The 25,990-nt window shown below is 34.3% G+C and overlaps 2 protein-coding genes across 2 annotated transcripts; one reads left to right on the top strand and one right to left on the bottom strand.

The window, feature by feature from the left end:
• Positions 1-3,049: 3,049 nt before the first annotated feature.
• Positions 3,050-10,066, top strand: LOC105194398 (homeobox protein Nkx-2.5). The gene is made up of 3 exons (XM_026137108.2): positions 3,050-4,399; positions 9,139-9,355; positions 9,513-10,066. Exons 1-3 carry the CDS (start codon positions 3,931-3,933, stop codon positions 9,835-9,837), a joined length of 1,011 nt encoding a protein of 336 aa, XP_025992893.1. The 5' UTR covers positions 3,050-3,930; the 3' UTR covers positions 9,838-10,066.
• Positions 10,067-18,128: 8,062 nt separating this feature from the next.
• On the bottom strand, positions 18,129-22,045 carry LOC105197053 (homeobox protein Nkx-2.5). Its single transcript, XM_011163255.3, has 3 exons — positions 20,869-22,045; positions 20,057-20,145; positions 18,129-19,777 (listed from the first exon to the last, which is right to left on the bottom strand). The coding sequence occupies exons 1-3, from the start codon at positions 21,146-21,148 to the stop codon at positions 19,007-19,009; spliced, it is 1,140 nt and encodes a 379-aa protein (XP_011161557.1). The 5' UTR covers positions 21,149-22,045; the 3' UTR covers positions 18,129-19,006.
• Between the last annotated feature and the right edge of the window lie 3,945 nt (positions 22,046-25,990).

Below are 25,990 nucleotides of genomic sequence, written 5' to 3'. Positions count from 1 at the left end.
TTATAATGAGCATTAATAAGTACTACTCATCGATTCGCCGCAGCGTTCTTCTCCGTAAAAAAAAAAAAAAAAAAAAAAAAATGCCCCAATAACTCATATAGGTGGACCGCTATTAATAGTTAAAATTACTTGGAGGACCGAACGAAACGAGGGTGTTTTAGCGACCATTCTGGAAAAATAAACGTTCGCGACCGCGTAGGGAACAGATGACTCTGCCACGCGGATGCCAACTCCTCGTTGGAGTGACAGCCGCCGTGGCCGACGATTGTTTTTCAGTTTACGTTAACGTTTCGCTTTCGTTCCGATACGGTCGTTGAACGAGCTCCGCCGTTAGTTCGCAGTCTTTATTGACTGCCGGTTAAATCGGGCTCGGAAGGAGCCCTCGTACGGAACTATTCGATTTTATGGGACATCTCCAGTCGCTCTCTTCGCACGACAGGCGACGACGAGCTTGTTAAAAGGGGTAACCGCGCGGCTTCGTTCGAGACGAGGCCGGCGACTTTTTGCGCAACGCGACTGACTTGTCGTATGAATGACGACTGCCGGAGTTTTAGCAGACGGATGCTGGCGAGATGTTCGCTGACAGAGATTTCATTTCATAAACGACCGACACTTCGTCTCGTAATTGGTCGACCTATCTCGCGATGTGTGTCTCTCGATAAAAATTCTACCCGCTCTCTCTCTCTCTCTAGACGCTCGTCATCGTGCAATCTCGATATTTCGAACGATTGCTCATGGCGGAAAAAGAAATATCCGAGTGGCAGAAATCGAGCGAAGGAGGAGAAGACGAGAGGCAACAAAGTATAGCGAGTAAAGGATGACGGCGAAGGGCGGACGCCGGTCTTGTTCGGGGGTAACTGAAATAAGGTATAATTTTCCGCGCCAATTAAGGTCTTTAAGAATTGCGACCAATTGAGCGGGAGGGTCAGAGCTTCAGCTTTAGGGGAGAGATGTACCACCAGCCCCCTATAATTTATTATTGATTAGATCGGATCGAGAAAAAGAGGTCTTGGTATGTAGACTTAAGATTGGCCTGAGATCGTCTACGTAACGAGCAAATGGCGGATGGCGTTTTTCCAATTTCCGGTCCAGATACTTAACGCAGAATGGTAATACTTGATACACGATTTGTCCCTTAAAAAAAAGTTTTTTTGATTGCAGGTAATTATCACAATTCATGTGCCACCCGCAATCTGCTTGTTTATAGGTTTTTCTTACTTAAGCAGGAGAAAATAAATTTATTTATTTATTTATATCATAATTGAATAAAAAAAAACTGTCAAATCATTTTATATAAAAATGATTACATAAAATAGGCATCTCGGAAAAATCCTAAATATTTTTCTTTTCATTTGAAAGAAAAGCATAGAACAGATGTTCTTATACCACTTTAATCATCGCATTATAGTATTAAAATATGCTTTTAGTTGTTGATATTAATTTTACCCAAAAAGTTTTTATTTCATTTCATTAAAAAAATAATCATCTCTTTGACAAAAAAAATTTTCAATTTGTGTAGCTGAAATAAGTCTGTCAATACAATAACTTTTTTGTAAGGACATGTTATCATTCGTATTAATATTTTAATTATTTTTATATCAAGAGAATTTGTTATCAACATATATGCATTTTTCCAACAAGAATGTGAATGATGCACCACGCAACGATAGAGAGAGAGAGAGAGAGAGAGAGAGAGAGAGAGAGAGAGAGAGGTAGAGAGCGAAAGTATTTTCTCATCGATATCTCAAGCGCGCGAGGTCATCATCGGATCAACTCAGGCGTAATCCACGTTCCTGTGGTTCACACTTAATTAAACCGCCATAGGAACTCGGGTGCCAGCACGTGGCGGACAATGCTGCGAGTCTTTAGCGGCGATTGTTATGTAAAGCACACCCTATATATGCACCGCGCAGTTTCTCTCGTATCGTATCGAGACGAGAAGTACGTAGACATCTACCATTCCGTTTGTACAAAGAGAACAGAGTAACTTTTTGAAATTATCGCCTGTGATTCTACTAACTTTGATCATTTTTTATTGATTGATAGCGACATGCTTTTTCGAAACAATTTCTATTATACTTTGATATGGAAATGTTTTATAAAAAAAAAAAATTACATTGTTTCGTTCTTCATTAAAAAAATGTTAAACTCATTTTACATGTACTTAATTCACGTTATTTTATGAGAGAATTTTTTTATAATTTTATATGGCATACATTTTTGATATACACATATACGTGTATACTTTATATTTTATATACTTTTTTCTAATTCCCTTTAAATGTCTTTTATATTACGTGACATATAAAGTTGTAAATTTTATTCTAAATTCTTGAATATAAATTATAGATTATTTAAAATAAACTTTATTCTGTGAAAAAAAAACTTTAAATTTGATTTAAAAAAAATAACTTTTTCTTGAAATAATTATTACGTAAACAATGATAATTAAATGGAAACGATTAATATAAAAGTTAAGAGAGAAAAATGAATAAAAACAGAATGTTAAAATATTAATATATAAACTATATATAAAGCGACTATCAAATTCCGTAAAAGAGGATAATAGATCAATCCGATTGAATCTGTTAACTACTTCCCTAATGTGCTAACGTACACTTTGATCACATGCTAGTACAAGTAATCGCAAAGCATACATCAACAATGAAACTGTCGTCATATATAACGACCATGAGTGATTGCTCCGTCGCAAGAACTTAAGCAGCCTTTTATCATCTTCGCTGACACGGATGACAAAACGAGAAAATCTCTAAAGTGTCCGTACGTTTCCGGCGGAGTCGCGACGATCACAATGATCTAAAAATCTCCCGTGATCCCACTCCGTGGCAGAATCTTTTCCCGACTCGTGCCTCCGCCTGGATTGGCCACCACGGAAAAGCGACGTCGCGGGAAAAGCTGTGGATTGGCCGTAGGGCGAGGCTTGCGTCGTGACGGAAGCGTTGCGTCCGATCGCACGTAGAACATCCAAAGCTCCACCTACCTCAGAACGCGCGGTATTCGCGCGTGCAAGCTCGCGTAGGAGAGCTGGGGACCGAGAGGGTGGGTGACGAGGAGCATCAGCGAGCTCGTTAAGGAGAGGAGAGAAAGATCATTTCTATGACACGCAGTGAGAGAGCGATCGATAGCTGATGAGAGCGTCGTCGGAATAGGCATTGAATTTCATTTCTCGATGAACAGACAAAACGGCCACGAGTGAGATTATCTGCGTGGAAGTAGAGATCTTTGCGAAATAAACAGAGAAACAAGAAGAGAGCGAGAGCGAGAGAGACGAAGAGAAGGGCGAGAAGAGGGCGAAGCGTCTCTTAGGTGGGGGTTGGTCGAGTAAAAGAGGGAGGCTCTTTTCGAGGGAGGAAGGGAGAGCTGCAAGTTGAGTGTGGTAATTCGAAAAATAAGTCTCCGCGGGCGACAAGCACACTTGACCGAAGCACACTCGAATCGGAAGGGCCGAGCACTCGGGAATAACAATTAATAACGCCAGTCGGCCTACTGACGATCCTCTGGCTGTTTGAGGGCCGCCAGGGATTATGTGAACACGGAAGGCGCCTAGCATTCGTCGACCGATCTTTCGTTCCAACGTGTCGACGGAGAAACGGGAATGACGTGAAGAAATTCGACGTAAAATCTTTCGATTTTTGTTGACAAATTTATACGAGTGAGAGAGAGCCAAGTTTATTGTGAAGGAAAGACAAGATAGTGAACTTACACGGTGAGAATTCGGCGTGACATGTGACGCTTTCTCGTGTGTGAACAATCGACGATAGTTACAATTATGAGGAAGAAGATCGAAGAAAAAGAGAAAAAAGTCTGAAGAGAAAGGAGATATCGAGTGCATAAAAAGAACGGTTTCAAAAAGACAGCTCTCATTGTGATTGTCACGAGGTAGAGAACGCAGTGGTGAAGTACAAAGTGATGGAGGACGACAAGCGCAGCGAAGCCTCGCCGAAACCCTTTCAACCGACTCCTTTCAGTATCGCTGACATCTTGAGCCGGAGAAACTCTTGCGCGGATTCGAGGAGATGTGACTTGGAGAAAATCCAGGTCGCTGTCTCCACGCCGATGAGAAGACATAATCGCGAGTACGAGCGCGTGGAGAACGAACAACTTGACGGGAGCTACGACCATGATCAGGTGATTCATTATCCGAGATTGCCTACCCCGGAGTTGAGCATGGCGCACGAGCTGGATATCCTGAGGAGGAACCTGGCGCAAGCGAATTTATCAAATTTCGGAGGCATCCCGCACTTAACCCAGGGAACCTTCAAGAATCACTTCGAGACTCTGGGAAATCTGACGGCGTATCAGCCTGTTAAAGAGCCGATAGAGACTTCTCACAGGCAGCAAGATGAAGCCTTGGATATGAGTAAAAATAAATATCTAGGTACGTGATGCCATTTGCATGTATAAATTATCAATTTGGCAAGAAACGTATCGTACTGCGAATTTTTTTCATCCTATAAATCTATGAAATGTCAAAGAGTGTAAAATGTCAAAATAGCACTACGTGCTATTTAAATTTTCCATAATTCCAATATTTTCCAATAAATTCTGTAGTACTAAATTAAATAATCTACACAAATAGCAATTAATAGATAGCTTCACACGCATGTAAGCAGATTTCACGAAGCAGAAAAAGGAATCTTTAAAAGATACAGCGTTGTAACAATTTACTTTTAACAATTCAAATAAAGCAAGACGAGCTTAAGAGCCGTGCTGGGTGTTGTGCGCCAAAAACAAAAACAAATATCAAAATAAATAGAGTAAACGTTTCGACTTTTAATCATCAGTCTTCGTCAGTACTGATGATATTTTCGTTTTTGGCGCACAATACCCAGCACGGCTCTTAAGCTCGTCTTGCCTTATTTGAATTGTTATTCACAGGAGCCACGAACTTTGGTTTTTCTTTTTAATTTATTTTTAATCACGTGACGTCCTCCGGGGAAACAAAATTAATTTTTTTCGGAAAAGAAATAAAACTGCTACATAATACGTTGGGAACAATATCTTCGAGAACCTGAAAGATGGTGATCTGCCGAGAAGAATCTTGGTATCGGGCACGAGGATGCGGGCTTAAGAGGTCATTTGAGCAGATACGCGCGTAACAGGCGAGCTCTTTTCAAGGGTTTTTAAAGTTAACCCGAGCTCAGATAACGTAATTGAATGTAATTTTAGTAGCATAAGTGGCACTTGACTCGGCAGACGTCACAAGTACCGGCTACTTCTTGCACTTGTTCGATCTCTGGCCACACTCTGTTCCTCTGTGCGTCGAGCACGCAAGGATTCGCGGATCACCACCGTACAGATCAAACCGTTTTAGATCAAGGTTACGATCGCTAACCATTTCCGAGTAAACGTTCGTGATTGATTTATTCGCGACAGATGTAGCGCTAGGTGTTCCATATAGGATAGCAATAATTCTTAGTTAATAGTTTGCATCCGCTAGTACTAGGCGCGTTGCGCTATGCGTTGCACGCAAATATAAAATATTGCTGTTTTACGTTGTACAATAAAATGGCAATATTTTATGTTTGATTGAGTTGTTTTGCGCCATATGCACACGTTGCGCTATGTGCGCGGGATAGCGATAGTTTACTTTTGCATCCCTTTGTGCCGCGTCCATTTTTTCGTAATACTCGCCCTTGTTACTGACACGAAGGTATAGAATTACGTGGCCGAATAGTGTTATCTTAGTATGAGGGTAAACAGATACTCTCCCTCGCACTAACTGCTTTGTGAAATCAATCATGATTAACAGCATTCATGATGATGTACTCAGGATTTCTATTTTGTATTCCTTTACAATTAGAAAAGATAAAGAATCTTTTTTTTCTCCCGTGTATTTAAAATAAAATATAAACTGTCATTAACCCACCCATTTATTTTTTCACTCCGGATTTAGTAAATTGTATTAAATTCCGGAGAAAATCGGATACATTTTTTATAATAATTTTGCTCCAAAACAACGGAAAACGCGAGTAACAATTTCAGAAAGAAGGTTTGCAAAAGCAATTTATAGGAAATATGCCATGTAAAATTTTATAAAGGTCGCGTGAAAATATAACATTAAATATAAAATAATTAACATTACGAAGGATAGTCTACTCTTAAGTGAAGAATCGTCACCTGAAACCGCACGATAGCATATTGTTTGCAAGCCGCTCGAGGGTGAAGAGGTAGACACGAGCTGGCACCGATTCAAGGTGCACTCAGAAAATTACGAGTCCACTTTCGAGGGGAAATCTCTCCAGTCATTTAATATGATAATGGATAGTCGAAAGAATCGTCGTTGTCGCGACAAATTGTTCTTAACCACTTATTAAGGTAATAACTGAGAAAATTCTTTTCGATTTTCGCGTCCTTCTCGGACGCAACGTTAGGAGCCGAAAAGCGTTTTAGTGGTCTCGAAGGATCATCGATGTAATCAGAGTCAGTCGACGCCACTTGCTCGCCTGGAACTGAACTCTCGATATAGACTCGATATAAACATCCATAGGATGTTTGACGAGCACCGAAGGATGGACGCATTAGCCGGACGAGATGGCATCTAGTCGACGTCGAAAGTGATCAAATATAGATCTCTCTAAATGCTTCACGTCTCCTGCTGACCACCGACGATAAACATTGACGTAGGATGAGCGTTTCGAGCGCGAAATAATTATGATACTATTGGAAAACTTCGCGATTTATTCGCAAATATACTCTGGCGTAGACTAGAAAAAAATTGGCAAATTTTTTTTCTACATTAATTAAAAATACGTAGAAGCATTTATCTTATCTTCTTTGAAACATTTTATTGACAAATTATTATGATTAAATAAATTATTATTTCTAAAAAAAATATTTTTTAGATGAAATATTGGTTCTTTGTTGACCAGATAAAATTCATGTTTTCAATATCAATATTACAATGTCCTCGCGGAAAAAATGCTCGGAAAAAATTTTAGCAAATTAGATTTAAAAAAAAAAGAATAAGAGCGAAAAAGATTTTGCTCATTTTGTGACTCAAAATTCGAATCGAATTGTATGCCAAACATTATATGATAGGACATTAATCTCAGAAAAATTGAACACAGATATATTTTGAAGATACAAAAGGATCGAATGACAAAATAGTCAAATTCCCAATACTGTCTAAATACAACAGCCACAAAAACAAAGGTAAAAATTTTTTTATGACAGGGACTTTTAACTGAAATTAAAATAACTTTTCTGATCATCGTACTAAAAATTCGATTCCTCCACCCCTGGGTTGCGTAATTTTTTAAACGGATAAAACTATCTTAAAAAAATGTTGCTGAATTTCTCGAAAACGGATGTAAATAGAAACATATTTAAAATAAAAGATATTTCAAATAAGGCAAGACGACTTTAAGAGCCGTGCTAGGCGTTGTGCGCCAAAAACAAAAACAAATACCAAAATAAATAGAGTAAACGTTTCTTTAATCTTCATCAGTACAAATCAATAAGAGATTGACATCAGCTTAGAAAAACGTACCGATCGAATCATATCGGAAAGCGCCTTAGTCTCGAGGAACGTGGAAGGAGGGAGGGAGGGAGAGAGAGAGAGAGAGAGAGAGAGAGAGACATCGTTTTCGGAACATAATCTGTGAATTCCGAAAACGTTATCTTAGACAATAAAAATGCGTATGTCACAAAACAAAGTTCAGAGATTTTGTTTTTGACGCACAACACCCAGCTCTTAAGTTCGTCTTGCCTTATTTGAATTCACATTTATAAGATCCTCGAACTTTTTATTTGTTTTTAAAAGATATTTATCTTGAAATTCTGTATAAAAAAATATCTCTTTCGTGTATAGTGAAGAAAGATGCTGAAAATAACGTTATAATGCGAGCAGTGATTTTGATATGTTTATTTCATGTACAAGAAAATTGTAAATTATCATAATATCATCTGCATAAATATTTATTATTTACTAAATATTTAATCTTCCGCGAACCAGGTAAAAAAAATGAATATGACGAACTAAATGGAGATCTGATACTCCATGCACTCATGCTATACTTCACCATAAGACTAATTTAGTACGACAGTAATTGCACTGTCATAACATCGACTCTTGCGCCCGTAAAAATAAAAATAATAAAAAAGAAGAATAAACTCTTTAATCCTTTGAGACATAAAAACAAAAAATAAAAAGTTATAGGTTTAAATCTTGGTGAGGTGTATGTCATACTCCTGCGCGTCGAAGTTTAACTTTTTCAAGTAAATGATAAATGTTTATACAGATGGTAGTAATAATTTACAATTAGACTCGTTTGGCATACAATTCGATTCGAATTTCATGGACCGCAAAATGGGCGAAGGAACTTGTGTTTTTAGGACCAGTCTTTCATTTGCGTCTTTTATTTCGCTATTTTTAGTTTTGAATACGTGAGAGATCTTCATGTCAACGTGGATCAAAAGAATCTGCAAGTATACTTAAAAACTGAAGCGCAAACTATTATTCGCTTAGCGATACAATTCATTCTTATTGTTTCAATAAAAAAATTGAACATTATTTTTGTTCCTAATAAGGGGGTACGATATAGCAAAGTAGCGGATCAAGCGCGTTGCCAAGTAGAAGAAGCTAGTCTGATCTGCAATACGATTGTACTCTAGTGCCACTGGTTAAACTTAGAGGAGAATTACCGCGGAACAGGAGCGTAAACATGTCAGAGTAGCGAGTACATGTGTTAATGTTTGTACGAGACATCAAAAGCAATGAGGTTCTCTCTCGCTCTTTCTCTCTCCGATCGTTCACCGTCTCTATGGCTGCTCGCTGATGGTTACTCCGACTTTCGGGCTAAACGATTGCTTTACGGTATAGTTGCAGATTCTCGCACAAATCTAAATATTTATCCGCAAACGAATTTGAACGGCAAGCTCGCGTTATTCGAAAAATGAGACGCCACTGTCCGTCGATATGCAAAAGCTTAAAAGCTTTGTTCTTTTAATAAACCATAATGATTTACAGATATAAATTGGAATGCGTTCGACAAAATCGAAATATTGGAAATTCATAATAAAAACTTTGCTTTTTGCGCGCCCATGTTAATTAAAGTTTATCCAACAGCTCGCAATTTTGTTTATGAAATAGAAGTTCGTTCACCTATCTTGCAGACGAGGCGGAGGATGACGCGTACGAATCGCAAAATTCAAGCCAAAGTTTGCAGAACAGAAAGAAGCGCAGTAGGGCAGCATTCTCGCACGCGCAAGTCTACGAATTGGAAAGAAGATTTGCTGCTCAAAAATACCTGTCGGGTCCGGAAAGGGCTGATTTGGCACGTGGCTTAAAATTGACGGAGACGCAAGTCAAGATCTGGTTTCAGAATCGACGGTGCAGTCTTTTATCTATGCTTTACACATTTCATTCACTTAGATTTAATGCAAAAGTTTCGAAAGATAAGATAAAGATTTTGGAAATGCAAATTCGAATTTTATCGCAAATATTTTTTTTTCTTTCCAATTTCATTAACTGTCGTTAATGACTTTAGGTACAAGACCAAGCGGCGCCAACAGCAAGAATTGGGCGCCCTCGTAAACTCTGGAAGCGCCAGGCGCGTGGCTGTACGCGTTCTCGTACATCCGGACGAGCATCTGAGGGGATTGCCTCTTCGTGGTTCCGGACAACTTCCCGGGCAAATGTCGAGCCCGCAAATTCATCCCGCGAACAAAGCGCTCGGCGGTTTCCCGTATTATTGTCTGCCGTATCACCCGCTACTCTGCCCGCCCTTACATACCACTCATGTTCAGGTACAAAGCCCGATCACACCCGATTTCGATCCGAATCAAATCTCGAAAATCAAGGACGAGAAGTGAACGATAGACTGCTCTTGAAGTACCGACTACTGTTCCATGTCTAAACGAAGATGATGGTACTTCAGGGAAAAAAAATGCAAAATATTATCATTTATAGAGAATGATAATACTTTTTAGATAGATACATTATGAAGAGTGTTGAAAAGAATGTTCTGGAAAATTTATGATGAGTGTTTTGTCCTGGAAATGAATTGAAGGACTTAGATTGGAACAACAGTATGCCTAACTATGTAAAAAATATATTTATTTATTATTACATCATATTCAATCCAGAAGTATGTCTTGAACATCTTTTAGAATATAAAATTTAAAAATATATTCGAAATTTGACTGTATCTATATAAAACGTTAATATTTTTTGACAGTTTCTAGCAACTCATTTCCAACTGTTGTTTCTAAGTCTTTCAATTGCATTTCGATTTGCGAGCACTAATGTGTGTGCATAAAAAAAGTTCTTTTTTCAGAATTACATTAACACGTATAAATAGCTGGATTTACGAATCATCTTGTAGCTGTCTGAGATCATCGCACGCGTATTTATTATAATTCAATAGCGATATAAAAACTATCGTGTAAATTAGCCTGTAAATAAATGTATAAAATATGAAATATTAAATCTCCTGTATTTTCTTCCGTTATCTAAGATACTAAATTTTAAACACAAAAAGAGAAATAGAGAAATAAAATTTTCAAACCAACTTGATCCAGTGCCTCTGTTAGCTTCTCATTAACACGTTCCGCGACGATTTTAGATGATTTATTCACCATACTGACATGCTGCGCAGACCCATAGCATTCTTTATTACGTTTATTATATTTATTAAATAAAATATACTTCATGATGGTTAAAAACTATCAAAATTGTTATTTTAAAGAAGGAAGATTAATATATCAATACTGCATCATATAGGTAATTATGTATCCATATATATTTTTTATAATCGTAATATCAAACAATCTGAACGGAAAGATCAGCGTCGCACGGAACGTGTTAATCTTTTAATGATTTAAACTTCAAAACTTCATATAGAAAAAAACAAAGATAACGTTGCACAACTATTACGTTGTAACAAACCACGATGCTGTTTTATCTTAATTGAAAAAATATTGTCTGATGTAGATGCGGAGCACAATTTTTAAAGTAAAAACTGGAAAATGTTGTTTATCGAATTACAAAAGGAATATGTGCAATTAGTAGCGGAAACGTGTGCAATGTAAAATGTAAAATAAATTTGAAATATTTAATGCTAATTGAATTTGTTTAACATGCGCCATGCGTGTATCATGTTCAAACTCGATTTAATGTTTAAGTACAGATGCGTAAATGTCTTTAAATATATGTATATCAACCGTAAGAGCTTTTTTTTCAAATTTTCCTCCCTTTTCTCAGAGTCCTTTCAATTTTAAGAAAAATACAAGTTGCAGGCAGAAAATGAATTCTTGACGATATTGCAACTGACTTTCTCATAAGGGTTTTAATGGCTGTGTCTGGGTGGGCCCAGCAGACATCAGATATGTTTATTCAGACGCGGAGACGAGCAGGCTTAACCAACGGACGAGAAAAAAACCTAGATCTGACACTCATCTGTTGTAAACAAAAGTGTTACATTGCCTTCACCGAAATGCTTTTTACATTCCGCCGCGTAAATCCTTATGGGACTGTCTCCGAACCGCCAAGGAAGTAGTAGTTTTTAATTTATTTGTTTAGACATCTTAAGTTTTAATTGCATGTATACGCAGTAGTAATAATAAGAGTTATCAGAATATTTAAGCTGTGAATTATATTTAAGACCATTTAAGCTGTAATTATTCTTTTAACAGAATGCCAATTGCGTCGTATTATGAAAAAGATATAAAGTTCCTACAATAAATGCTTGGATATAAATAAAAATATCTAATTAAAAATACTTTATAAAAAATAAGCTAAATAATCATAACAAATAATTGAAGAAATAATTTGGGCACAGGTTATTAAATATAAGACATTTCATGTGAACAGTTTTGGCAAGCAATAGAAAAACTCTTGGATCGTCTACCATTCGTTTTTTTTTTGCTTCGTAATTCGTATTTTTAGCGTTTCTGAGTGTCAACAAACTGTAGTGGTCAGCACAATTTTCGTGAGACGCAAGCCGCAAATTATTACGATGAGTTTTGCATGGCGCTAATAGCAACTGTGCATCGACACAAGGCCTCGTTTAGCGCAAGAGCATTATGGCTTTACAATGTTTAGAACTGTTCTAAACGAAGCAATAATGGACTGCAGAAGCGACTATAAAGTCTATACAGCATCACCGATTTTCCGTCGCGTTAAAACTATGAGCACAGCGATAGAAGTTATCGCGTTAATTATTGCAATCAACGTATTACTTTAGTTTTTTTTAATAAATAAACAAACTGTTTCAATAATTTTACAAATCTGTCTTTAGGTTGTGACGTACCGAATAGCTAAATAGTTATAAAAATAAAATTAATTAAATACGAGACGCGTCCAATTATATAGGTATACGATATAAAAAAATTGTACCCTAGAATTTACTCCAATTTTTATTCGAAAAACTAAAATATTAAAATAAAAATAATGTTATTATTGATTAGAAACCTTTATCGCTGAAGTTGAACATTTACCTAAACATAATGAAAAATCTATATTGGAACCTGAGATATATTAATTCCGAACATAACAAACCATTTTCAATCGTTGGATTCAGGAATTTGCTATCGACGCGAGATCGACGGTAACAAGCTCACAATTTGAAGCAGAAGTACGCTCGTTCGAGTGCACCACTGATGGACTTGTCTCGTAAAACGAGAAAGGAACGATTTAACGCTCAATCAACCGACGAAAGCTAATTTTCATTAGCTGTTAATAGCGCAAGACCACCCTCTCTCCCTTGATCACCCTCTACGCCTTAACCCCTCGCTGTACCGTTCTCCAAGCGCACGTCTTTCGTTTGTTACGAGAAAGCTTCGCAAGTTAAATGGTATTGAATTAAAACTTGCAAAGTTAACGCAAAATCTATCCGTTGAATAATAAAATACTACAATTCAGCAATATAGAGTATATATAGTACATTTGAAAGTAATTATTGAGATGACAATTTTTTTTAATAAACTTGCCGTTTTTATCTTTTTTACGTTACATTGAGAAAAAAGTCGAAATATTCAGAAGTAAATGTAATGTTTGCTTCAATATTTATTGATTATAAAAAACTTTGACTGTAATAAAAAAATACATTAATTAATTTATTTGCTAAGAATAAAATTGTTTTTTATTTACTGTATTTAAATAAAGATTTAATTGAGTGAAGTAAATTTATATTATTCCAACAAATAAATTTTTAAGCATCTTTTTCTCATAACAGTGTAAAGCCACAAATTAAAAAAAATATTTAGTATAATTTTCTATATTTTGTAATTATTAATATTATAATTATTGCTATGTGTATGTATCACATTTCATACTCTTTTAAAATAAATTTCCTAAATTTTGTAAAGCATTTATCTTTGTCAAATTTATAAGGATTTAAAATTGTTTTAATCAGGAATAGTAACTAGCTAAAATTTAAAAGTTAATAACTTTTAACTTAACTTCGTTGATTTTGAATGAATTAATTTTTTAACTTTAATGAGTTTTTTTAAACGCATAATACTTTCAACGTAAATAATTTTATAAGCCATTTTTTAACTTAATTTAGTTAAAAAATATATATTAATTAGTCAAACCTGCTTTTAACTTCTTTTTATCTTAAGAAGTCGTTTCAATATTCATAAAACAAGTCAAATTTGAAAAATCAAAGATAGTTTTCCAACATAGTCTAACTAAATAGTTTCTGTTTCAATCAATTCATAGATAAGTACATCAAAAGTAAGGTTTACTGCAAAAAAAATTACCAAAACGGAATCAATTTGAATCTCATTTTAAAAAATCGTACAAAGAGGACAATTCGACCGCTCGAGGCTACACAGCGGCCATTATCAATTTTGCACGAACCATTTGCGTACACGGTAAAAAATTCTGACTTTTTCAAGCGCCTGCAGTATCTCTTACAATGGATGTAAAATGAATGATCATTTAAAAGTATAATTCAGACCTTATTTTCTGACTTAAGCATGACTTAACTCTCGTTATATTTTTTTAACACGGATTATTAAAATCAATATTGAAAAACATAGTTAATCCGCAATTGTCAGGATGAAAAAGCTGTAGAAATATAACAAGGTTCTCTTCACTTTCATTTAAAACAAGCGCACCACGTAAATCTGATTTCACCATCCCCCCCGAAGTAATATAAACAGAATTGCCGGTTCCAAGTTTGAGATTTCAGTCGTTACTTTCGTCTCTGTCGTTACTTTTTCCTACCTCTCTTATATACCATTCTTCTGACTTCTGACACGCGTTTCAATTGGGATGGTTGCCAAGGAGACCTAGGAGCCGGAGTGTCACATGGACTATTGAAGACGTTAAAGGGGACACCTCTCCATTTCGACGAAAACATTCGAAACGCGACGGTAGAGACGAATATGATTTACGAGTCTAACGTGAATTTCCAAATATTTAAATCCCACGTATTATTTTAATTTTTTAGTAAGGTCGAGTGTCTCAATTAATACCGTTGAATAAATAATTTAATAAGTTTCTATTAAATGAAAAAAATGCTTGTTATAAAATTATTAAAAAATTCAAAGCGTTATCACAAAACATTAAAATTTTGAAAATTTTGATCATTATGATTTTAACTAACGCTTTCCAAAGCGTGAAAATATTCTTTGGAAAAATAATAAATAAAATGAATAATAAAATAATGAATCAAACTTGGATGTATTTTATTAAATCGGAAATGGGATAAAATTATATTTTATTAATTTAGTCTTGTGCAAAAGTATTTCTTTTTCTCGATCATTGATGCCTGCTCTACTTTGTGGATTTACGGAGGTGGGAGAAAATCAGCCCGAGTACATCGCGCGGATCATCAAGCGAGTAACGACGCTTGAAGTCTACCAAGAAGAACTTGTCGAGCGAACTACGGAGGCAACCGTTTCCTCCGCTTTTCCGGCATTTCAAAGAAGCAATTTAGCGATTTTTCGTGGCGAAGCGCCGTCAAGGAAAATTGGCGTACGAGCAGCCAATCAGCGGTGTTTCATGCAGCCGCCACGACTCAAAGAAATTCTTTCAAATATATTTTATAGATTTCTCGTACTTACGAACTACGAGGGCAGCTTACTACCAGCACCTTCGCCAGTGACTTCTTTGTATTCTGTAAACAAAAAAGAAACATTGCTTACGTTAGTTCAATCTCAATATTACATTACGTGTAACGTGTAATTTAATCGAATTAACACAAATGACAGAACAGTTAATAAATTTGATAAAAACATAAATCGCCTTTAAAATAATGAGACAATGATAATGTCTCATTAATAACAATCATATTGAGAACAATCTCGCATCAATATTCAATTAACTTATGCAAATAACATATAATGTTTCTTGAAAAGAATTATAAATTTATAAAAGAAGAAATTATATATAATATATATTTTAACATTTCGAAAATATCTTCTGGAACAAAATATAGAGTGCAAGATATGTCAATAATAAAAGATTCTCAGCTCAGAGAGAATGACTGTTTCGTAAGTTGGTAAAGCAGATATTTAGGCTTAAATTTCTGACAGAGACGATTTCATATACCTTGATCTCGACTCAGCGCTCTAGTACAAGCGACAAACGGTTATAGTTTCACGCAAGGTAAGGCAGAATTCTTTACAGCAACAAATGTTTTTTAAAAATAAATTATAATTTATGAATTATTAGAATTATAACTTTAGATATATAAATTGAAATCAATTTAAATAAAAATTATATATTATTCTTCAGTCATTAGAAAAAGACGTCAATTTACTTCAATTATTTTGCTACACATTTATAAATTATTACTAAAGTAGAGACTAACGTCGATTTCTATCAACTTTGATTTATTTTAATCTTTTTTAATTCTTAGAATTAAAAAAAAAGTTAAATCAAGATTAAAATTAATTTACTTCGATGAGCATAAATAGAAAGCATCTTCAAAAGACCAATTTTTTATTATATTTTCAATAACTTTAATAAACATTTTTTAAATATTTTCAATTTAAAAAATATCAAAAAATTATGAAAAAAGCAATATAAAGTACTTCATATTTCTAAATTAATGTGTTATTTCTTAATCTGTTGCAATTAGTAAAACGGCATGTGTTAATATTCAAAATAAAGTAACGCAATTTGATTTTTAATATAAAAGTAGATATTTATGTTACTATTTCATTTGTTTTCATTCTATGGTCAATTTTCAATACAAAATGCAACAAGTAGATTTTCCCGTTCTGCAATTCTTCTCAATTTTTTTGATCGAAGAATGATTAATGATCTGTATGTAAAAAAGCTCCCCATTTATAACTACAGTTGTCTGATTTGTGAACATTGGCTCTTTTATGCATATGCTCATCTATTTGCACAGCATCACGTGCTTTCTCTGTTGGGACCTCGCGCAAACGTTCGTCGCAGTCCCCCTTTGGTTCACAAGCAAATAGGATCAAATTTCTATGTTGAGCGTTTCGTGATTGATTATCTGAATACATGATATCGTAATGGAATCGTGCTGATCACAGACCACAGATATACGGTGCATGTGGAGTGATGCAGTGATGCATCGACGTTATAAGAAACGCTAGAGAAGAAGAATTTGATGCACAAAAGAATTCATTTAATTTTCAAAAATTAATAACGAAAATTAATTAATTTTGAATATATATGAATTATGCGAGTCATTAAGAAATTTTGCTTCTTTTCATTTTCTTGTTTTTCAATCGAGTTTCATCGAAATTTTTATCTCTTTTATCGTATCACATAAATCTTTTAATTTTTTTTTTGTCGCGTAGAAAATATGTACTGATGAAAGGATTGAACGAATTAATTTATCTCATCAAATAAGAACCTGCATATCGCAGGTACAGGTCAGGTTTATATCTGGAACGGGAGTGCGGTGCAGGTTGCATTTCGTTTAGGTCGAATATGGCCACGTGAGTCTTATAAAATTAACAGCGACATTCTTATCGGCTTGTTCCCATGGCCCTTTATGGCACCAGTAGCACCATAAACGCGATTACACTGATGTAAATCGTCTATGTGGGCAGCACTTGACTGCCAGATGACCCGTCGTGTTCGCGCGATAACCCAAAAGGCGCCCATGGCTTCGCTCAAGCTGTCAGAACTCACCTATTTATAAATGCCATTTCGCCATATTTCCGTATCGAACCGCGAACTCACAAGAGGAATCTCGATTAAATTTAATTCAGTGGAAGTCAACATGGATCGTAAACACCATGCATATAGATGCATGTGCTAAATATGCTAGTAGCAAACACATCGTGCAAATAATATGCATTTAATTTCTTGTAATAATAATTATTAATGTTAACATTTTTATTGAGTGCAATAATATAACAGAAAACAAAATAAAACAGTAAAAAATAATGAGTACAATCAAAGTCGTAACTGCGACTAATGATTCGATATTTAATCCGATTTAATTCTAAATATTAATGGAACAAATTCAAATAAATTCTTTACATTAAATATTTTGTTATTTTTAATTTTCATGTCTGTGTATCAAAATTAATTCTTTTAATACAAACGTGTAAAAACAATCTCATTTAATCAACTCCTTTCTACAATTAAAATATTTAGTTTTAAGGTAAGCAGCATCTATATTAATACATGCATTAGTTAATAAATAATAAATAAAACGTGAATTAAATTTAATACATTTCTTGATTTCAATTGTTTAACTTCATTATTTTAATTAAATTAATTACATGTTTAAAAAAAACAATCTATAGGAATGATAAAACGTGATTCAAATTATGATTTTTAACAGTGTAATATATATTAAATTCTTTAAAATTATTTTCTCTCAATACATTTATACAATATTAATTATATAATATTAGTTAAATTATATTAGCATAATTTGCTACTCTTTAATTATGAAATATTTTCTTGCTTAATATAAAGATTGCATTTAGCAATTTTTAAATAAGATAATAATCTGTATTAATAAATATATAAATTTTAAACCTTATTTTCTAACAAAATTCTTGCGAATAATAATTACCAAGTTAATTATTCATAAATCGTAATTATTTATTATTCCCATTTTAAAAATAAATTTTTATCCAAGATCAAATTGAAGTAATTCTCTAAAAGTATAGTATACAGGAAAAATACAACACATTCATATTTGTGTTACATGTTTAATAGAAAACTGAACATTTTTCGTAACTTATTGACAATATACACAATTCTGTTCCTATATTCAGCAAGATACCAATTGAACAAAATTAATTTATTGCACGACTAGCGTCTGCACTTGAAAGTCAGAGGAAAAAACTTTTCGAGGCACATAACATACGCGGAAAAGTGCTCGATGTTTCCGCAAAGGCCACTTGAAGCAATTTCCGCTCTCTTGTACGGCGCGTTACTATTTCGAAGAGAAAATCTTAGCCAACTAAAAAACAGCTGCCAATATTATAAGCTTATTCTCTACAACGCTCTAAAATGGTGTATTTCTAACTTAACATCAATAGCTTACGTGTAATAAGTAAAGAATATATTTTTGGTTAGTTATTTTGGTATTGTTTCATTTGTCCACGCTTTTCGGCCATCCTTCGCTAAGATTCAGCGATTTGATTTAACATCGATTTATTAACATAATATTTTTTAACATTTTAGATAAATGTATATAAAGGAGGATTAATGAATATCTCACCTTTATATTATGTTATATGCATAAAAAATATATATATAATGTAAAAAAATAAAATACAACCTATTCTCGGAGGTCAAATTATTTCTTTATCAATCATCATCTCGTATCGATTAAAAGTAATCAATAATTGATGTTGATAATTTACTTGATAATAAAATTTCAATATTTATTGATAAATATGAAATTCTTTCCAGTAGCACACAGTTAATTAGCTATTTGAAAGAATTCAAGTGACGACTTATTTAATTGTTAAATCTAAATTGTTCTTATCAACAGAACCACTGTAGGTCTAAAAATAGAAACAGTAATGCGATTTTAATTACTCGGAATTTTTGCATCAGATAGTTTTCTTTTGGATGCACCTACCACAGTCGTTGCAAATTTTGATCCATAGGTACCTGCTCCATATAATTCACGTACTGCATTTGATAATTAGCAGGAGCGAGGTAATTCGAAAACCCATACTCGCTATTAGAGATATCCATAGACATTCGTCTGTCAGTCATAAGCTGTTTGCTGTCGGATTGAACAGTTTTCAGATCCGGGTACGATACAGCTTCATTAATATTTACGCATGTCTTGAATTCCGTCTTGATCAATCGACTGCAATCGTGCACATTCGGCGGAGTTTCCGTCACGAAATTGCTCCTGTACTCTGGTACGTGCTGCCTGTTCGGCATATCGTTCAGACTTGATCTTCCGGGCATATCTGAATTTACTTCTGGCTTGTACTCTGGGCTAATGTTGGAGTCAATTCTCATCTCGCTCGAGTTGGACCTAAAGTCGGGACTGAGACGAATCTCGTTTGTCCTAAAGTCCGTCTGCATCGGAGCGCTCAAATCCGATCGAATATTTGGCCAATAAGGTGCATTGTAGGACTCTTGCACGTTGGGTTTACCATCCTTAATGAGAATCGGCACAGCGATCTTTTTCAAAGGTTGATTCTTCATGTTCTGTGCCTGTAGCTTTTCGGCGTCTTCGATCCGGGCGCGTTTGTTCTTGTACCGTCGATTCTGGAACCAAATCTTCACTTGAGTGCTGGTTAACTTCAGTGTCTGGGCCAACATTTCTCTCTCAGGTGCGCTCAGATATCTCTGCTGTTTGAACCGCTGCTCCAATTCATAAACTTGTGTCTGAAAAACGGATTATGGGGATTATTTATGATTTAGCAATAATTCCAATATTTATTAGATTAAGGAAAAAGAAATCCATTATTTATGTAGATACGTATATACATAAATAATGTATTTCTTTTTCCTCAACCTAATATTTCAAGTGTAACGTCTAATGACTTTTCACATAAAACAAATTTTTGAAATTGAAAAAATCTGTAACTAAAATTATTTTTATAAAATTATTTTAATAAATTACTAGAATAAACTTTAATTAATTATGAAGAAAGTCAAACTTACTTGTGAGAACAACACCCTTGGCTTCCGCTTTGTTCTTTTACCAGATTGGCTTTTGCGCAGTTCTGTTTTACTGGACGTAACAATATTACCTAAAAATAATTTATTAAATAGATATTGTTTTCAGAAAATTTATTAGAATTATAACTTTTACCGATAAAATTAAGACCTAGGATTATATACGAGAGACAATTGTAACAAAGTATACCTCAAAACCAATTTTTAAATTAATGCACAAAAATTTCTAAAATATAAAAATTAATTTTACTTTACTCATAATTTATCTTCTGACACAACATATTTCTGTTAATTAGCATTATACTGCGTTGAAAAATTATTTACACATGTGTTTATAGCAATAATTTGTGAAAGAATTACAATAATTTTCGCTATAAATATCATTTTTTAACATTTATAATTACTTCTTCGTTTGATAAAAAAAAATTGGGCAAAATAATACTTCGATACAAAGAAACTTTGCTATATATGCGTGAAAACAACGGCTTTGCTAAAATATCTAGAAAAATTTAGCTGCATATACAGATCTAAAATTAATTTTGTTAGAATATTAAAATAATTATGTAGGATGCTCGAGCTGGTTCCATTTCAAAACTTTTTACAACATCGCTCATCGTGTTTAAACGTTCTACGTAATTATTTTGACAGTCCAAAATTATTTTCAGATCTGTATCTAGCTAAATTTTTAAATACTTCAGCAAAATCATACTTTCCATGTATAAAAAAAATGTAATGATATAAAATTATTATTACTAAATAATTCATCTTTAAATCAAACTTTTATAAAATGTACTTACCGTCTTCGGTGATAGAAGTCTCTTGATACGGCGGCACCACCTGACTCAACTGGTGAACGTGGTTGAGATCCGAATAATGCTGATAGCTAGGCATTGGTTGTTCCTTAAATTTCTCCATTTCCCAATTATTTTCGGGGACAACGTTGTATGAATAATATTCTTGATGCACGTGTTGAGCTTGACTTTGATGATGCGCGTAACAATCCATGACGCCGAGTTGCTGATCTTCGTTGAGAATATCACGAACGCTAAATGGAGTTGTCACCGAAGAGGACAACATCCTAAAGCATTTTTCTATTTTCCGATTGAATCACTCGTGATGCGTCGAACGTCACTGTGTCAGACAAAACTCTCGGCGCATTGTATTTCTTCTTAAGCGTTTAAAGTCTCATCCTTTTAGTTTTTAATGAAATTTAACAATCGAAGTTTTGTTTTTACTTTACAGAGCTTGGAAATCTGTTACATCATCGAGGTTTAATTATATTCTAACAGTTAATTTTTTAAATTTCAATTTAATGCTCAACAAATTAGTCCTTTTCTTCGTAAAAATTTTGACAGCTTCGTCAATCGTCAAACTTTATTGTGAATTCATAAGTTTATCGAAAGCGTTGGATTCACACGCAGAAATCTCGATATTGCACTCACGTAGTAAACTGATTACGAGATCGTAAAAAAGCTTTTAAATTTTCATTCGAAAATCTTGACAATTTGTTTACGTAATCTCAGCAACCATTAAAATTTGATATCACACGACGAGACAAACACATCACTGTATCCAATGATACATGTATCTGTAAAATTCGCGAGAACAGCGAATAGTCGTTTATCGATGCACTATCCGTGTTTCGGGGGATGGTCACGGTTGAGTGGTCGGGTCGGAGGGCAGACGTATAATGTGACTTGGTCTTGCAAGGGAGTCAAGTGTTGGTCCCGTCGCACAGGAACGTCATGGCGATACTTGTGTGTGTGTGTGTGTGTGTGTGTGTGTGTGTGTGAGGATGCGTTGATGTACGATTGAAGATTTTCACTATCACAGATGCGTACGGTAACTTCGTGTATTGAAATTTTCATCGAGTAATTTATTGGAGACCATCACGTATAATTATTTTAAATTATTATATTGTATTGTATTATACTGTATTGTTATTACAATATTGCTGAGTTAACATTATTAGAAAATATTAATTCTTTAAATGATGTCTAAATACATATTGGAATAGGTCTTTTACATGATAAATAATAAAAACTAATATATATAAAAGTTTATGTAAAGTTTTAAATACCATGGACTTTTAATAAATCATTAGTAATTACGTTAAATCAAAAGTGATTTAATGTAATTACTAAAATTGTAAATAAGTTTTGTGTAAAAAAACTTTCTATAATTTTTTCAGAATTACATAATACGCAATATAGAGATTTTTATTTTATAAGAATATCTATTTTATAAATAATTGCGAAAGAGTTTTTAATTCAAACTGGTTGTAATTCAAGCGGTTGAATTAATTTTATATATGATTGGCCCATTAAAAAAAAAACCTTTCAACTCCCAATTCTTCTTGATAGGAATCGCATAAAAAAGCACAACCGAAATGAAAGCGACGACTGCGACGTATAATAATTATTGATATCGGAAATGTCTGAATAATTGAGAAGACAGCAAAATATCTTTTTGCGTCGTGACAGCCATAGTTGTTGGCAACGCAAGGCGGAGGAGAGCACGAAAGACCCGCCTATACGAGACGAATCCGACCAATCAAAGCATGCTGCGAGCCGCGTTTCTAAAAGCAACGATTAAACGATCATTTGCGCAATACGTTCGCTCTTGTTCTCCCTCGATTAATCATCATCGTTTTTCCTGGAAGCAACGCACAGTATAATTAATTGGTATTTTTTGTATCGTCGTGCGTGCTCTCGTCATAAAACTCATGGAAAATTAATAAAAATTAAAGTAGAATAAATATAATAATATGCGTCACAACTCAATGCGAAAGTCTTAAATCAATTTCAGTTAAATAAATAATTCACAAATTTTACAATATTTCTTTCTTCAACTTTTCTAAACTCACTATTTGTTGTAAAATATTTAAAAATATAGATTTTACCACAGACCTCAGTTCATACAGCATTTGCTGTATATTTTTCTAATGAATTGAATTAAATTAAGCTAAAAGAAGACTTTATATATTAACAATCAAATAGAAAATATTTATCAAATGATATGCCAAATCAATGTAAGTAACAACAAGCAAAGTAAATATTTAAAAAACAGAGATTTATTCTCTGTAGTCTACTTTCCGTCGGCAATTGTCGGCACTAAGTAACGGAAAAGACTCAAACTAATGTGATTTTTGTTTCAACAGAAAACGTGAAACGACCCGACGTCTAGACATCCAGATACACGCAATTGTCTAGACCACTCACGGGAAAACGACAAAAGTCTCGTCCGATGCGCTCAAACGCAGAAACGCATAGTCGAGCTGACCTCTTCAAGCATAATAGAGAGCATCCTCATCTGTAGTCCTGTAAGTCTGCAAGCTTGGATACGTAGACAACATTAAACAGTACATTTTCCAGATTCTCACTGTTTAAGCGTCTTGAAATTTTCTTTTACGCGCGATAATATCAATTTTGAGAATATATCTTTTATCTATATATTCAATTGACTTTTTATAAAGTAGTAATTGTTTTGGCTGATTTCTAATCTGCATGTATAATTTTTATATAATGACTTTATGATTTTTATGTTGCATAGAAATAAATTGATTTATAAGGAATTAAAGCAAAAAAATTATCTTTTAGCGGAATAGTAGATTATTTTCATAATTTTTTTTCGTTACTTTTAGACAAAATCCAAGAAATTAATTAAAAGAAATTAATCAATATAATTTAAATATCTGATGAGGCAATATCTTAATCACGTTACTGTTTATATCGAAAACATGTAAAAAGAGGAAATTTATGATGATTATATTGTTGACATCACCTGAAGACCTTTCTTTTGTCGAAATGGGCCAAAACCCATTACACGCGTTAGCTTCTTTCAGGTACCACCTGTATGATTTTCTTCCCGCCCATTATAGTAACGCTCATCTGGTATTGTCTACTAATGTGTAGCAGTCATCGACGATAGCGACGAGAAAAAGAGCAGATTCCGAAAATGCAGACGGCTCGTCATGGGCGGCATGGGGACCCCCCACGTGCTTGGCCAATACACGCCACCGTGCGAGATTTTTCTATAAACTGTACACGAATAGGGCATCCGAGGCCGCATGCGGCTATTTAGATGCGAGACGACAGCACAAAGGGTCCATTTATGCAGCAACACGGACGGGTCCGTCTTGCAACTGGACACCGCATTATGCCAAGATCTCTTTTCACGACCTCAGTTTAACGTGCGGGCAATCAAAGTGCACCGATTCTGCTTATTTTGGATACCTGATTATTCGCTTGTCAATTCAGATATGTTATAAGTCTGTATCAGACTGTGCACTAGAGATTGAGGATTGCAAACTGAAGATTAGAATCCAATCAATCAAGACAAAATAGATTAAAGTTAAAATTATTTGATTGATTGAATTTTAATCTTTAATTCTGTATCTTCAATTTCCAATGAATAAATTGATAGCAAGAGAATTTATACAAATTTATGAATAATGTAAATATTTCGTAACGTTCTCTAAGTCAAGTTATCGTAATTAGATAATATTTCAAAATTTTATACATACTTTAATTATAATAAAAAAGTTATTATTGGAATAAATTTTGTGTAAATAATCGATAATTATTAATAACTATTAATTAATTTATTATATTTAATAAAATTATAATTTTGTTTCAAAAGATTTACATTTTTTTAGAAACACGTTGCTCATTTTACCAAAAAACAGCGTTATCTGTAGCCAAACTATAAAAAAAGCCAAAGTTAGTTAAAAAATTCGTGAGGACGCTCACACGGCGCCTCCGCAGGACTCTCCAGACGCCGGCGCTTCTTTCCCACAGTTAAGAAGGCGTCTGCCTTGCTATCTTTTGGCGCCTACCACGCACGAAGCCTAACGTATGTCCACGCACGCGCCGCTCTTGTGCGTGTATATAATTACACGCGTGACTAACAGGGCGCATTAATAAGATCGTGTCAGTTAATAAGATTTTTATGTGGGAATAACCGTTCTACGACAGTTCCTATGAATTGACGCCTTCCGTATAAAATAATTTTTTTCTATTTATATCACGTAATTTTCAATGTGATAGATTTTTCAAAAATCACTGTGCAAATTGTCTTAAAAATATTGATACAATTCCAATCTAACATTTATACAAAAGTCAACAATATAAAATAAAATGAAAAATAACGCAATGAAATTCTAAATTTGTACTGTCTTTTTTTTAAAAATATCGTAAAAATATAATCATTAAAATGTTCAGTTTAATTTTCTATTCCACTCAATGAAACACATAAAAGTGAAATATATTTACGTCCAAGAAAATATTTTTTTTAATTTTTGAGGTGATTTTCAATGATAAGAGTTTTTGATTAATTTTTCGATTTTAAAGATAATTGCACTCAAAATAATGAGGTTAAATTATAACTGTTACACAGTTTTATGTACGCATATTGCGGCAGCGTAATTTATATAGCTAAATGCGCTGCACGAAGTTCGAGTTTCGAGGGGGCGATTTTTCGAATTCCAGCCACACCGGCGCGTCAAGGGTTCCGGGCGCCTCTAGAAGCGCGTCTGGATTATGTTAGTTTCGACTCGTCGAAGTCGCGCAGTCGAAAAGGGCCGAGGAGAATCTCCTCCTCCTGTTACCCAGGGAAAAACGCATTGTTTTGTTTGCGTTTTAACTCCGTTACCCGAGAGTCCCGATACTGACAGCAAAACCACCCTGTCGAAATTACGACACGCTCCTCTTCTGTTCCGTGTCAAATATCACACGGTAACGAGACAATTAGCTTTCAATTCTCCAAAAGTGACATTCCTTGAAATCATATGCTACCCCTAAGAATCCCGAAATTCGAAAACAAGAATTGAGGGATAACTCTTCGATTTATTTAAAAATAAAGATATATTCTTCAGAGTGCAAATCACAGACAATAATGTACATTGTTTTTTTATTATTT

This window comes from Solenopsis invicta, chromosome 10, assembly GCF_016802725.1.
Source record: "Solenopsis invicta isolate M01_SB chromosome 10, UNIL_Sinv_3.0, whole genome shotgun sequence".
Taxonomy (NCBI): domain Eukaryota; kingdom Metazoa; phylum Arthropoda; class Insecta; order Hymenoptera; family Formicidae; genus Solenopsis; species Solenopsis invicta.
This window is presented reverse-complemented; position numbering and strand designations above follow the sequence as displayed.